The 16,657-nt window shown below is 36.4% G+C and overlaps 1 protein-coding gene across 1 annotated transcript in view; it reads left to right on the top strand.

The window, feature by feature from the left end:
• sorcs2 (sortilin-related VPS10 domain containing receptor 2) overlaps nt 1-14,688 on the top strand; it is a 243,095-nt gene extending 228,407 nt beyond the window's left edge. Inside the window, exons 15-27 of the mRNA XM_073837000.1 lie at nt 248-368; nt 630-763; nt 936-1,064; nt 3,408-3,579; nt 3,736-3,922; nt 4,771-4,904; nt 5,351-5,474; nt 7,073-7,185; nt 7,285-7,407; nt 9,078-9,177; nt 10,070-10,172; nt 10,575-10,676; nt 12,742-14,688. Coding sequence (XP_073693101.1) covers nt 248-368; nt 630-763; nt 936-1,064; nt 3,408-3,579; nt 3,736-3,922; nt 4,771-4,904; nt 5,351-5,474; nt 7,073-7,185; nt 7,285-7,407; nt 9,078-9,177; nt 10,070-10,172; nt 10,575-10,676; nt 12,742-12,808 — 1,609 coding nt within the window. The 3' untranslated portion in view covers nt 12,809-14,688. The remainder of the gene's footprint in view (nt 1-247; nt 369-629; nt 764-935; nt 1,065-3,407; nt 3,580-3,735; nt 3,923-4,770; nt 4,905-5,350; nt 5,475-7,072; nt 7,186-7,284; nt 7,408-9,077; nt 9,178-10,069; nt 10,173-10,574; nt 10,677-12,741) is intronic.
• Nucleotides 14,689-16,657: the final 1,969 nt, after the last annotated feature.

The following is a 16,657-nucleotide window of genomic DNA, read 5'->3' as shown; positions in this document are numbered from 1 at the left end:
GTTGATGAGTGAGTTCATTTGTCTGTCCACTCGTTTGCTCCGTTCCCAAAATGCGTAATTGGGTAGAGAATGTGTTGTGACTCAAAGTCAAGGTTACACTCCAATAGTCTCGCTTTTCAGTGAAAGGGATGAATGGCTTTTGTCTCGGCGTTTGTGGTTTGAGGGATAATCGGATGTTTATGGATGGAGGGATGGATTAATGGATGGGTGAAGGCTTATGTTTATTTATGTTTGCTGTTGTGGACAGGGTATTTGGCCACATAAGTTACCGTTCGGACTGGGAACTGGTGAAGGTGGATTTTCGACAGTCGTTTCCCAGACAGTGCACAGAAGCTGATTATGACTCCTGGAAACTCACTGACCTACAGGTAATATCAGGCTGTTATTCTGATCTCCTACTCAGCAGTAAAGTTACAGCATGTTCACAAACAATAGAGGTTGAACCTAAGTGCTGTATAGCTCATAAGAAGAAATAAGGATTATGTAAACAAAACCAAATAATAATGATAGGAATAAACATAAATATTTTCTTCACCACCAACTGTTATAGAAATACATTGTCATTTTGTGAAAGGTTGTGAATCAATTTACTGTTCAACTGAAGACTCATGACATGTTTTCTCCTACAGGGAGAAAACTGCATCATGGGCCAAGAACGAATGTACAGGAGGAGGAAAGAGTCATCGTTCTGCATTAAAGGAACAAGCTATACGTCAGCTTTAACAGCTAAACCTTGCCAGTGCACAGAGAAAGACTTTGCCTGGTACGAAACAGAGAGATAACCCTTGGACATGTCAAGCCAATTGCAATTATAAACAGATGTCTTTACTGTAACAGACACTCTTTACTTCACTTTCACATCTCGGTGCAGCAGTGTATTGTGAATTAGATCTTGGGCTTAAAATTGAGCTTTACGTCTCTCTGTGTGTTCTCAGTGACTACGGCTTTGAGCGTGCACCCAGCCTCAGGTTAGAGGGGGATCGCTGTTATCCTGACTTCTGGCATGATCCTGATGCTCCACCTGAAAACTGCCATTTAGGACACAACTATAAGTCCAGCACAGGGTAATATACTCACACACTGCTGAACATTGGAAATGCACAAGGAAATGCAGTGCATAATCACCACGCTTGTTAAATGTATCAGTTTTTACAGTGAACAAGCACAGTAAATGCCACTACAGCAAACACCCACTCATGCATATCATAGACACTTTAGATGAACGCACAAGCTTTGTTCAGACAGGCAGACAGAATCTATACCATGTCCACATGTCTTTTGAAATCAGATCTTTTTTTGAAATGTGTCTGAATTTTCGGATCAGATTTCAAGTACCATTTTCATCATTCAGCTCACATCACATACGTAATGTCATAGTGCACACTGTTGTCCAATATCTGCTTGTTAAAGGATTAGTTTACTTCCAGAATTAAAATTCCCTGATAATTTACTCATTAAAGATGTCATGTCTTTCTTTCTTCAGTCGATATTAAGGTTTTTGAGGAAAAAATCCAGGATTTTTCTCAATATAATGGACTTCATGGGTTGGAGGTCCAAATTGTGGTTTCACCGGGCTTTATGCGATTCCAGCCGAGGAATAAGCGGAGTTTTTTTGCCCTACCCTACCTTTTTGAACCGAAGTACACAGTCAAAGAACTAACCTTTCCAACGTGATTACGCAATGTGTGAAGTCAAGCATTTGTGGTTAAAAATTATACTTTTTTTTTTTTTTTTGGAAAATAACTGATTGTTTTACTAGATAAGACCCTTATTCCTTGGCTGGGATTGTGTAGAGCTCTTTGAAGCTGCATTGAAACTCAGTTTGGACCTTCAACCCGTTGGCCACCATTGAGGTCCACTATATAGAGAAATATTTTCCTCAAAAACCTTATTTTCTTTTCGACTGAAGAAAGAAAGACATGAACATCTTGGATGACATGGGGGTTAGTAAATTATCAGGAAATTATTATTCTGGAAGTAAACTAATACTTTAAATTGATGTATCGAATACTGTGTGACAGGTATAAACCTTCAATCTGTTTCAAGTGAGAATACTATCTCAACATCCGTTTACGAGCACTATTTATTTATAACACAAATATAGCTAAGTTTTTCATGGTGTACATTATAGTCTCCAGGCTCATGGTGACTCAGACACCAATATTTTAACAATTTAAAAAAGATGAATCACTGTCTGGCCAGCTGAAATTCCTTTATGGAGGTAGAGGTTAGAATAATGATTTTTCAGTTGTACTACTGTATATTAGCACAATTGTTGTTTGCTTTTAGCTTCTGATAGAGCATTTGGAACCAGAAAATGGTGACACATCATGTCAGACTTAAAGGGACATTGGTTGCCTATTTCCACAAGTTGGTCTGATTCTTTAGGGTCTTCATGAAATGTCTGCAACATACTTGGGTTACATTTCCTCAATGGTTTCCTTTTTACCATGTCAAAAACAGATCTGTTCACAGCGACATGTTTTGGAGCATGTCTATTGTTAATGATAATGAGCTACAGCTCATTTTTTGTATATTTGGTGGTGCGTTACCATCAAAAACTAAACTAATCCACTGCATTCTCAGTGGCTCTGATGTCAGGAGAAAATAAAAGACTTTTATGTTCACTTTCATGTCCAACTACAAAATACCTGCATTGCTTACGAGAAATTGGCAGACAACGTACAACTGGCTGGAAATAGGGTGGAAATATGCTAATACAGGACAGTACATCAGTGGGGATGAATGGATTCTTATTATTATAAAGTAGTTGTCCACACAATGGTAAGGCACATTTATATCCAAACACCATGTAAAAGTGTAATATGTTGCATCCCATGTCCCCTTTAACAACCAGATAGCAAACTGTGTGATGATTACTATGTAGTGCATAGTGAATGAGTGAACAAGTCAACAGTTTGCATGATTGAATTTCTTATGTTGTCTCATGCTTCATGAACACTATGATGGACTTGAGCAGTTTTCAGTTTTCCGTCCTGTTTCCACACTCATATAGCAATCACAGCAGATAGACTGTATACAGGATTGACTAAATTCAACAAACAGATTAGATTTCCTTTGCTTCCAAGATATGATTCAGAAAGATTCAAAGCATTTGTGTGCATCAAGGCCATGCTGAGCTGTGGCTCTTAAGTAGAGCAGCAGGCTCTCATTCAGAAAAACCTCAGCTGACAAAAAACTTGTATTTGTTTATTCTGGAGACATTAAATAGATGTTCTATCCACTTCTTGAAGCAAATTATTAGGTAGTATAGGTTGAATTGCATCTTTTCCACAACTCTCCATTATAACTAACAGTTTAATTCCAGGCCACATTACATAGATTTTCCAGTTTGAGGCACATAATAACAAGTCAAGGCTAACATGTCTTGTGTTGTCTTGTTGTAGTTACCGGAAGGTCATTGCTAATGTTTGTGAGGGTGGCTTGAATAAAGAACAGAGTGCGAAGCAGCATTCCTGCCCTCTGCTGCCCCCTAGAGGTCTGCAGCTGGGCATCAAAGGACAGATGCTGGCCGTGGCACCTGGTGATGACATTACTTTTATAGTACATCAGGAACAGGTAAAGTGCATTGATTATTTATAACTTAAAGTGTTACCATTTGAATGCTAAAATGTAAGACAACTTTAATAGAAAATATTAAGGTTTACAGACAAAGTTCCACTAATTTGTAGGCATCTTTAACTTTTATTTGTTTTATTGTACTTCCTTCCTCAGGGGGACACCACCAGCACCAGGTATCAGGTCGATTTAATGGATGGCGTCAGAGCTATATATGAAAACCTGACTGTCACAGATGAACCCATTCAGCACCGTTATGAAAAGCCAGGTGTCTACCGTGTGAATGTACAAGCTGAAAACTCTGCTGGACATGACAAAGCCACACTTTACATCCAGGTCACAGGTCAGTAAAATCAGAAACGAATGAGAGTCAAGAATTCAAAGGTCGCTGCATAAAATTTTGGAACATCATAATTAGTATGATCTATAATACTGAACCTGAACTCTAAATGATAACTCAGAATCAGGCCCATGTAAAATCTGCGCAAAGAAAGCTCAGATTTGACTGAATATTGATTGAAGTTGTCCATCATTAACACATTCCTCACACTATATATGCCGTTTTGTCTCAAGATAGGCTTTAAGGTATAGTTTGCCCAAAAATGAAATTCTGTCATTAATTACTCACCCTCAAGACTTTTGTTTATCTTCAGAACACAAATGAAGAGTCGAGAGCTTTCTGACCCTGCATAGATAGCAAGGCAACTACCACGTTCAAGACCTAGAAAGGTAGTAAGTACATAGTTAAAATAGTCCATGTGACTTTCAATGGTTCAACTGTAATTTTATGAAGCTATGAGAATACTTTTTGTAGAAATTGTTGAATAAGGTTGTTATTTTTGTTTTCTTTGCACACAAAAAGTATTCTCGTAGCTTCACACAATTAAGGTTGAACCATTGATGTCACATGGACTGTTTGTCCTTACTACATTTTACGTTCTTGGCCTTCAGCATGGTAGTACCGTTGCCTTATATACAGGGTAAGAATGCTCTTGGGCTTCATCAAAAATATCTTAATTTGTGTTAGGTTAAGTTAAGTTGTGTTAAAGTTTGTCATACGGGTTTGGAATGACATGAGCATGAGTAATTAATAACAGAATTTTCATTTTTGGGTGAACTATCCTTTTAACACATTTTTTTCACAACTCTCAATTTGTCTGTTTTTCTATTTTGATCCTACTTTCTCTCCAGCTCCTCTACAAGATGTCCACCTGGAGGTGGTCCCAATTGCTGGCAGAAATCAAGAAGTAAATCTCACAGCTATAGTTCTCCCCACTGAGGCAAACCTGACCGTGTTTTACTGGTGGATTGGAGATAACCTTCAGGTACTCAGTGGTAATTAATAATATTCTATAAAAAATATACTTTTTAGGGGAATTGGGCCAATTTCCTGACCCAATTCTCTTATTTTAGTGTCATTTGTGTTTTTCTGTTTTATATTAAGTGTGCAGTATTACAATTAATAAGCTAACTTTATAGTGTAATCATGTATTTTAACACTACTCTGATTTTTTTCTGCAGAATAAAGTGACATGTAATGAGGATATGTCCTAAAATTCATTGGCATTGAAATTTTGCATTGTGTGCATACATATGTGAAATTTCTTTCATGAGTTCATATAATGTATGTAGCCTCATCCATTTATAACTATCGAAGAAATTGACCTGCAATTAATTTGAGATGCTTATGCTTAAAGGTTCAAGTGTAGCCATTAAAGTGAGACCTTTACACTTATGTAGACATAGATGATGTGTTTTTTTCCCTTGACAGCCAAAGCTGACCCTGGAGAACAGTCTGATTACAAGGTTTTCTGAGGAGGGGGAAGTTTCTGTGACTGTTCAGGCTTCTAATGGTCGATCCATGGTACAGGACAGCAAAACTGTCATTGTCTATGGTAAGATAAAACACCCCTTGATGGTGTCGTCATCAGCCATCTGAGCACCGGGAGTTTTCCCTGTGGGCCGGCCTGCTGCCACACAAGCATATCTATAAATCATGAGTGATAGTTACATGTTCTTTATATTCAGCCTAGGCGAATGGCCTGTACACCCAAATTCTGTAATTTGAGTATCTCTCAAAATGCTGTTAGGATTCTGTTCTATTCTGCAGTATAATCTAATAATCCATTTGATTTACAAAAAAAGGTAACTGACCAAAAATACTATCTATTATATCTTTGGTGGATTTCACCAATTTAAATATATAAAACTGTGAAATAGTTATCATCCTTAGAACTGTCTTGTTTCAGAAAACACCAGGTTTTATTAACAGAAACCATTTTATTTTGGGTATGCTCATGTAAGGTCTGTGTTAAAAAAAAAAAAAAGGTAGCAGCCAATTCACCTAAAAATGAAAACTGTAATAATTTCCTCACCCTTTCAAACCCATGTGGGCCAGTTTTTCGCAAAATATAACAAGAATGTTTACACTCTGTTCCACAATAGGAAATAAAGAGAGTGAGAAGGGCTGCCAAGCTCCAAATTAGGACAAACACAAATACATGAAGTACAGCAGTTGTCCATTAATATTAATGAGAAGCACAAAAAGACCAGTTATTTCAATTAGATATTTTTAAAAAGTGTTTGAGTTGAGTTGAGTTATATTTTTATGTTAGCAAGTGGTGTTGCAATTGCTCTGTGCATCAGTAAACCAGTCTGTTATGGTTTTTTAGTCACTGCATGTACTGCATGAATAATCTGGGCCTTGTGGCTACCACAGATCGTATATAATTAAACACCTTTTAGAGGAACACTGTCAACGCCCAAGAGTTTTAAACAGATTGGGAAGTAATGCCACAATCAGTGTATACTGTTAAATTTCTTGATCTGTTACATTTTAAATCTTTCTTTAAAAAAAAAAAAAAAAAAAACTTGAGAACTAACCTGATTTCTTTCTTGTAATGACAGTGTTAAATACAACTGAAATATTCATGTGATTCCAGGGCTGGATTGAATATTTATGAGTGTGGTGTGATAGGGATGAGGTCATGCTTGAAAAGCAGAAATGACAGTCTCCCTCCGAGACAATGTTCAGCTAGAATGCAAAATGAAGAACTGTTGTGCACAGTCTCACTTCACTGTTTTATATCATCTGTCCTCAAGCAGAAAGTAAACCTGTTGGGTGTGTTATTTAATAATTTAATTTGGATGACAACTTAAATTTCAGACTTGCCTGGAAGATTTTCAGTTCTTTATTTTGAGATCACAGCTTTTGAACTGGTTATATGTGACCCGGCCTGGACCACAAAACTAGTCATATGGGTCAATTTTTTGAAATTGAGATTTATACATCATCTGAAAACTGAAATAATTAAGCTTTCCACTGATGTATGGTTTGTTAGGATAGGACAATATTTGGCGATTAAACAATTATTGATCATTGTATTTTTGTTTTTGTATTATTCTTCTGTGCAATTGAGGTGTGAATCTCTCATCATTTTTTGCATCTGCAATATTAACTTTTATGCGTTGATAATATAGTGTCTCTCTTCAGATCATTTCCAGGTCATCCCATTGAGTTTCAGTCGTAATTTGGATCGTTTTAACCCAAACATCCCTGAATGGAGACAAGATGTGGGACAAGTCGTAACCAAGATTCTTGCTAAGGTAATCACACACACACACACACACACACACATTAGAGCTTGTTTGTTTTATTATGCACAACAACATTATACTCATCATATCACACTCTTTATCTAACAGCTCACAGGGGTTCCTCAAGACTCTTTGGTTACTATGGTGAAGCCTGGCCTTCCCACCACTGCAGACCTGTATATTCTTCCTCAAGAGAGCACACCAGTGAAGAGGAGTGTATTTGTGGATAAGGTAGCTATGTCATGTTGCCAAAGAGGTTGAAGCCACTTGAATGAGAAGAGATACACCCACAGACAACAAACTATTAGTCTAGCAATAAAACTGTTGATACAGTGACCTACAATGCCATACACAAACAATTTATTAAAATTTGGAGGTACGATTTGCATCAGAAATATACATAATATACAGTAAATAGTCAGGAAATTAATTTCTTGTTTAGTATGGCTTACCTTCATTACTAATGCACAATGTAAGAAATACTAATAAAGTAGTGTATAATTAGGGGTTAAAGTGCATAGTGCTGAAACCTTATTGTAATTGCTAGAATGGCCAAGGATCAGAAATCTCTATGTACAACTGATCATGTAGACCAAACCGTAAGTCGTAGAGACTTGAAACTTGAAAGGATGGTAGTACTCACACTGCCAACAATGTCACCAAGGTTCGCTCCAATTGGCCAAACGGGGCACTACAGCGATCAAAAATACAAAATCGCTCATAACTCCTAAACTGTCACTCGCAGGGTCAAGTGTCTTATTGGAATTCTTGGCTCACGCCGGACAAAGCCTACTTTTTTTTTCCTAGGTTTTTCGCCTGATCAGAACCAAACCAGTGCAGAAAGATTCTCTGGAGAGTGAATATCAGTAATCATCCAAATTTAACTTTCGACTCACCATCAAAAAGTGATGTCAAAACGTTTGAAAGAGGTAGGGCCACTTTTAGTAAAATGCCTGTAACTCTTGAACGGCATGAGATACAACACTTATGTAAGAGCTCCATCTGAGGTCTACTTGGTGGCTCTATAAAGTTTGAGCACCTATTAGACAAGGTTAATTGAGGCCAATCGAAACAATACTCCGTGGGCCTGTTCGACTCATGACCCCAAAGTTCTGTGAGAAATTTTGGAAGAAATCGACCACTAGGGGGTATCGCATTTTTCAAGGGCTTAAAAAATTGTATATTGCGCTGTTTTTTTGTACATACAGGCAATATTCATATCATATGATAGAACTGTCAATCAAATTGTTTGTTAAATGATTGAGAAGATATAAAAAACAACACCTTTTGTGAACTAGTTCTAGGTTTTTCACTTAATCTGGAAAAAACACTGCAGTACAAATCTCTGGACCGTCTAGGTCAATAATTATCCAAAAAATATTGAAATTTACCCTTTGGGAAGCTATATCAGGGTCGTTCAGAAAAGAGACATGTCTTACCCAAAATCCTAAAAAAGGAAAACTCAAAACTTCGGACCACAGCTGACACTATAACAGTCATAAACATAAAAAAAATATATGTTTTTATGGTAAATTACCTGGATTTGCCAAAATGCTTCTTTAAATCATTGATTTAGGTCAGGGGTGCCCAACCCTGTTCCTGAAGATCTACCTTCCTGCAGAGTTCAGCTCCAACCCTGATCAAACACAACTGAACCAACTAATTTGGATCTGAAGGGAGCACTTGATAATTACAGAAAGGTAGATCTCCAGGAACAGGGTTGTGCACCTCTGATTTAGGTGGTTACAGGGTTGCTAAATAGTCTTTTTTTCATATATGCTTAAATGCCTTAACGTGCTTGAACCCTGGTAATCACTGCTTGCAGCTATATTTAATATTTTTTAAGTGATATATAGTATTTAACTGTTATCTTATTGTGTGTGTGTTCTTCATTTGCATAGCGTGTTCCAACCATAAAGCAGGTTCTGAGTGAGAACAATGTGAGCTTCATTGTGAGAGGAGGGTTAAGAGTACTTGTGACTCTGGCAGACTCAGATAGAGGTGAGCAAAATCAAACAGACTCCACCACCTGACAGACACACACATACATGTACATCTAGAAAGTATGTCAGTGAGTCACTTAACAATTACAGTATTACAGCAAGCCCTTCATCAATAATTACTAAAACATAACCAATGTATTTCAAAGGACCTATCACTAGTGACATGTCTGCCAGCACAACAAAGACTGGTGCGTCACATCTACCTCTTGCTTTTAGAAGTGTTATCTTTGCTTTTTAAACATATTAATCTGTTCATACAGTGATAAAAAATGAAAGGTGGAAAATAATGCAGTAATGTCTTGTTTCTGTTTTGTTTTCTAATCTAGTTGTTACGTAGAGTTGACTACATTTGCTCTTCATATGTATGCTTGCATTTCTGTTTGAGTTTTGAGCTGTCAGTCACTGTTTCTTTGGATTGATAAACACATGCATGTTTGAGTTTTCTAACTTTCTTTTAAACATCATTTGTTTTGTTTTTATTTTTAGTTAATCTTTCAGCCATTTTAAAGTTTGTGAAAGTTTTTTTCACTGTTTGTGTCACAGCCACACAAATGCCTTCATCCACACAAGGTGTGTACATTGTGTGTGATTTGTGTGATTTTGGTTCTAGTTTGAATTTTTGTTTGTTTGTTAAAGTGTTTGGTAAGTTTATAAGTATTTATCATTAGAGCCAGGTGATGGTTAAAGAGCTCACTCAAAATTAAAAATTCATATCATCAGGTATTTAACTATACATTTAATTCATGTGGCATTACAGGCACTAATGATATACAGGTAATTTAGCAGAATCAAAGTTTGTATGAAATGAAGTGCAAATGTTTGCAACCGTTAGATAGTTATGATAAAGGAAGTATTAAACTGTGATGATCAGAGATGTTCCTCTTCTGCAGGTTCTCGATTGGCTGCAGCAGGTCCAGGTGTTTGGGCTCTAGCTGTGTTTCTCCTCATCAGTCTGATCTCTGCTGCAGCATTCATACTCTTCAAGTTTAAAAGGTTTGTTCTTTTCCTGAGGTTTTTGCTGCAATATTTTAAAACTTCCCTGTCAATCGTGGCTGGGTTATTAGGAAACAAAAATCACTCAACCTATTTCCAAATGAATAACATGCACACCCATTCTGTCTTGCTGCCCATCACTGATGCATGGTACACACCTGTATGCAGGAACCACAGATTTTCTTAGAAAAACTTTAGTCTTTTGAGAATGCTATTGATATTCACTATCCCGTCATACCCCATCACTGAAGAATGCATGTTCAGTCCCCAAATGCCAAAGTGACAGTCAGATTATATAACAGAACATGAACTACAAAACTGTGACAGGAAAAACTACAAAAACCATGGTTCCTTGCTGAGGCCAGAGGAGAGCAGCCTAACGCGTCCCTGGCTGCGTTTCAGAAAACTGCCGGGACGAAACGTCTACGCCCAGATGCACAATGAGAAGGAGCAGGAAATGACCAGCCCTGTCAATCACAGTGAGGACACGCAGAACATCATTCAAGGAGAGGAGTTCATTGACGACGACCTGGACTCGCAGACACTAGGTAACACTGGAGGTAGAAGCAAATTCAGTTACCCTAGACTAACCAGTCATTACTAACCCCAAAAGAAAAGTTATGATCAGGCACTCTAACATCAGTTTACTACTAATTCATAAATGGGGCCCATTATTAGATTTTTTTTGGGCACACTTTAGTTTGGGGACCAATTCGCATGATTAACTAGCTGTTCACTATAACTTTTGCCTCAGTAAACTCCTAATTTGCCACTTATTATAGTCAGAACGGTTGCTATTTAAGGAAGTTTAGGTATGGGGTATGATTAAGGAAGAATCTAAAATATGCCCCTGCAGAATAAGGCAATAATATGTGCTTTGTAATTATGAATAAACAGTCAATATGCTAGTAATATGCATGCTAGTTAATAGTGAGAATTGGTCCCTAAACTAAAGTGTTACAGATTTTTTTGGATAACTCTACACAGTAAAGCTTTTCTCAGAACTGCATGATATAAACTCATAATTTTGCGTGTTATAAATTCAGAATTACAAGATAAAAACTTGCAATTCTGACATTTTCTCAGAACTTATAAAAAAACCTATTTTTTTTTCAGAATTGCATGATATAAACTCACAATTGTGAGAAATTAAGTCAGAATTACAAGATAAAAAACTCACAATTCTGACTTTTTTTTCTCAGAATTGCATAACAAACTTAAGTTATAAATTCAGAATTATGAGATAAAAACCTGCAATTCTGACTGTTTTTTTTCTCAGGAGTGATAGAAACTCACAATTCTGACTTTTTTCAGAATTGCATGATATTAACTCACAATTACAAGATTAAAAACTCGCATTTCTGACTTTTTTTCTCAAAATTGATAGAAACTCACAATTTCGAAGTCAGACTTATAAGATATCTCGCAATTCAAATTTTCTTCTCAGAATTTATGTAAACTCAGAATTCTGACTTTTTCTCAGAATTGATGGAAACTTAATTGCGAGAAAGAGTCAGTTATGAGACAACTCGCAATTCTGATTTTTTTTCTTAGAATTGATAAACTCACAATTGCAAGAAATTAAGTCAGAATTACGAGATAAAAACTTTGCAATTCTGAGAAACTCACAATTTCGAGAAATAGTCAGAATTATAACTCACAATTCTGACTTTTTTTTCTCAGAATTGATATAAATTCGCAATTCTGACTTTTTTCTGAGTATTGATGTAAACTCACAATTGCAAGAAAAAGTCAGAATTGAGATAACTCAGATTTGTGTGATACAAGCTCGTAATTGTAAGATATAAACTCAAAATTCTTCAGAATTACGAGATAAAAACTTGCTTTTCCTTTTTTCACAATTGCTTGACAAATGCGTAAAATAGTCCGAATTATGAGATAAAAACACGACTTCTGACTTTTTTTCTTACAATTGCGAGTTTCAATTTTGCAATTCTGACTTTTTTTTTCTTAGAATTGTGAGATTAGTTATGAAGTCCAATTTTGAGAGGGAAATAAAAAAAGACTGATGTTCATAGAATTGAGAGTTTATTTTCTCAGAATTGTGAGTTTATATCAGAATTAAGAAAAAAAGTCAGAATTGCAAGTTTGTATCATGCAATTCTGATGTAAACTTGCAACTTGCAAGTCAGAATTGTGAAATAAAAAGCCACAATTACCTTTTTTTAAGTGTTTATTCAGTTTATTCAGCTTTCATATTACCCATGATTGTTGGTTCACAATTATTAATTGCATTAACTAATGTTAAGAATTTTAACCTCATTTTAAAGTCTTGTGATTTTGACTGGGTCAAAGGGACATAAAACTATTAATAATTTAATTTTAATATTATCAACATTTGTTAGTTGTTATTTTTTAGCAATACTTTATGAGATGGTTAAAATTTCAGCAACTAAAGACAATATTATAACAATGAATCTAGAATGATCTCTAAGTATTGTTGTCAAATATCTTAATTTTCTTCGATGTTAGATGCAACAACCTTGAATGATGAAGAACATTTTTTTCACTTGCTGCCTTTACAAAACCACCTGCTTTTCTTGTTGCCAGGCAACCACTCAGGGGTGGTGTTGAGCATAAATTCAAGGGAGCTGCACAGTTACCTGACCAGCTGATGACCAATGTGAAGGTGCCAGCGATGAGCACAATAGACTATGCCTTCCTCCTCTCTCTAGATCTGACCCTTCAGACACCCTTACAGGAGAGAGATCAGAGACACACCTGCACCAAACCTTCTCCTCCTCTCTCTATCTTCTCTCTGTCTTTTCCAGCCTCCGTTCCTCATTCCAGAAGGTGGGTTTTGTACCCATCTGCAGCGCCCTGGCTTCACTGATGATCACATACGCACACATACATTTTCTCGTCGTCTCATCCCTGTCCACATTTCTTCTCATTATTGCTCTTATGAGAAGAGCATGAAATCAGCCCCACTTACTAATTCCCAGGGAGAAACTCATTGACAAATGCTTTATTTTCCATCTTCAGTTTGTTTTGTGCCTCTCCTGTGTTTTATCTTTCTTGTGGTCACTGTAAAACTCAGACTTGACGGATAGGTAAGTAAAGTTGTGGAGCAGTGCAGGATGCGATACACATTTGATTCAGGGGAAGCAATGTTTGTTAGATATAGCCAAAGGGAAAACCATTAAGATATCCTGTTACCCAAGAAATTTTAGCTGAACCCATCGATTTTCATATGCAATAACACATCTTTTGCTTTAATCAATAACAAAATCTATTCGTTTGCCGTTTCATGATTATGCTATGCAGTAAGTCAAGTAAATTTTGTCTGTCTGATGCTGTGACATGTCAGTGACAACATTTTTCTTTTCCCATTCCACGATTAATATCTATGGTGCAATTAGTAATGGTGATGATAATGTAAATCGTATTGACATTGATTACACTTTCCCAAGAAATGCAAACAAACATGGTGTGCTTTTAGAACAAGCAAATAATGTCAAAAAGATATGAGCAAAAAATTATTTACCTTTCCAGCTACTGCACAGCTGGAACCATTTTTGGTTTTCCTAGAAAACCTGCACCAATTGACCCTTCGCAAAAACCCACCCTCCGACAAGCCCTCTGCTTTCACGGCACACATCATGTTCTCACGCAGGGAAAAATACATTGCAGAGCAAAGAGAAAACTGATAACATACTGACAGAAAAGACAGAGCAGTTTACTTGTGATATGAAACAAAGTCTCAGCTTAAAAATTTTGTCATTTTGTAAGAAATTCAAACTATAAATATTGTGTTGTGGCTCTTTAATGTGCCATGACAGATCACCGAATTGCCTCATTAGATCAATCGACACGTGAACCGATCGTCTATTCTTATTTAATTAAAGCTTGAAATAAACATAAATGAACATCAGAATGTATTTTATTTCAACCGCAGAAAGACATCAATACACCATTTTTCAAGTTTAAGTCCACCAAAGTTAATCTACTCTCCTGTCTGATTGCCTCGTCAGACAAAATGGCGGATTTGGCGTTATGATTGGTCAGATTGCCTGTCAATCAAGCTGTTTGCTATGTCCGACTTTCACACCACACATCGTGTTTTTACACAGTGAAAAAACATTGCAGAGCAAAGAGGAAAGTGGCAATGCGCAGACAGATGCGACAGAGCAGGTTACTTGTGGTATAAAACAAAGTCTCAGCTTTCAAATTTTGTCATTTAGTAAGAAATTCAAACAATAAATACCGTTTTGTGTATCGTGTATGGAAGCCCATTTCCGCCACTGAATAAAAAATAAAAAAGGTCTTTTTATCTCACAATTGTGACTTTTTTTTCCTCACAATTTCAAGTTTGTATCTCGCAATTGCGAGTTTGTATCTCACAGTTTAGATTTTTTTTCTTAGAATGTGAGATAAAAATGCACAATTGCGAGTTATAAAGTCAGAATTGTGGGATATAAACTCAGAAAACTCAGAACTCACAATTCTGACTTTTGTTTCTCGCAATTGCGACTTTGTATCTCACAATTCTGACTTTGTTCTCGCAATTGCGACTTTGTATCTGGCAATTCTGACTTTTTTTCTCGCAGTTGCGACTTTGTATCTGGCAATTATGACTTTTTTTCTCGCAGTTGCAAGATATAAATGCACAATTGCAAGTTATAAAGCCAGAATTGCTAGAAATAAAGTCAGAATTGCGGGATATAAACTCATATGATATTGATGATTATGATAAAGTCATAACTTGCAATTCTAACTTTTTTCTCGGAATTGCGACTTTGTATCACGCAATTCTGGCTTTATAACTCGCAATTGTGTGTTTATATCTCACAATTTATGTCACAATTCTGACTTTTTTAAGAATTGTGTGATATAAACTCGTAATTGCGAGTTATAGTCAGAATTGCAAGATACAAACTCAAAAGTTTTTGAATTTTTCTCAGAATTATGAGATAACTCGCAATTGCGAGTTATAAAGTCCAGTTCTGAGAAGAAAAAAAGACTGATATATATTACAGAATTGCGATTTTATAGCATGCAATTCTGACTTTATAACTCGCAATTGAGTTTATATCTCACAATTCAGAGAAAAAAAAGTCAGAATTGCGGGTTTGTATCACGCAATTCTGAGAAAAAGTAACCTTTTTTAAATTTTGTATTTAGTGGCGGAAACGGGCTTCCAAAGTCATGACAGATTGCTGTAGGGCCTGAAGCGGCACGTGAACCAATCAATTTTCATATTTTTTAAAAATAAACATGGATGACATGGATGAACATCAGAAAGTATTTTATTTAAACCGCGTGAAGACGTCAGTACACACAATTTTTCAAGTTTAAGTCTACTTAAGTCTATACTCTCCTGTCAGACAAAATGGTGGATCCAACGTTATGATTGGTTAGATCACCTTTTAATCAAGCGTTTTGCGATATCCTCACGATAGGCTCTTTGCTCCTTGAGCCTTATTCCCTTGCTTTCTCCAAGAACTCCAGTGCCAAATTCTCATCTTTCATAAAGAAACAATATCCCCTAACAAATCAAATTCCATCATTCATCATGTCGAAATCATTTGTGAAAGCTAGCTAAATTCATATGCTCATTTATTTATTGGACTTAAGATTTCCTCACAAGCATCAGCCATTAGATCTTGACAGGGAGTCAACATGGGATGATCCACAGCGTAGCATGTGCTACCTGTCAGGTGTGTATTGTGTGTATAAGCCTATATTAGGCATAGAAGGACGCGGTTACGTTCCCTTTCGTTTGGCTTGTATATATAACAATGTGTACATAGAACCGTGTATATAGCCCCTCCTAAATATGACACTTTCAATAGACCAAAATGTGCACTGTTTTCTCCCAAATGCCTCGCACTGGGTTTTCTTGAATTCAGGAGTTCTACATGGACATGATTTGATCACTTCTACATCTTTGTCTTTATCCAGCGTTGTTTACTGAAGGATATTCTTAATATTTCACACTATCTATAACATTTACACTCACACGACTAAAGAACTGTGTGAGAAGTGGTGCACTGTGTCTTTGTGTGCATTCTGATGTATTTTTTTTATTTGACATTTTAAGGGTTCAGCTGTTTTGATTCCAGGTGTCTGTCTCAATCTCACTGTTGGAATCACTAGTGTTTTATAGATGTGAATGAATGAGGGTCTCTCACTTGCACTAATCACAGTTCATGGCTTGTACAGTGTTGTTCAGGTGGGTTCAGGGAACATTTTCAACTGAGAAAGACACTGTGTATGTTACATCATACTACATGAGAGAGAATCAGTTTGGGAAGTAGGGTGACTATACATCCTCTTTTTCTCTGACATGTCCAGACTGGTATTTCTAAATTGTCTTAAAAAGAAAATTCTGTCATTATTTACTCAACCTCATGTGTTTCCAAACCCATAAGAACGTTCATCTTTGGAACACAAATTAAGATATTTTTGATGCGCACAAAAAATATTCTCACAGCTTTATAACATTAAAGTTGAACCACTGA

The sequence above is a fragment of the Garra rufa genome, chromosome 3, assembly GCF_049309525.1.
Source record: "Garra rufa chromosome 3, GarRuf1.0, whole genome shotgun sequence".
NCBI lineage: Eukaryota > Metazoa > Chordata > Actinopteri > Cypriniformes > Cyprinidae > Garra > Garra rufa.
The sequence above is the reverse complement of the archived record's forward strand: the minus strand, read 5'-3'. Positions and strand labels throughout refer to the sequence as shown.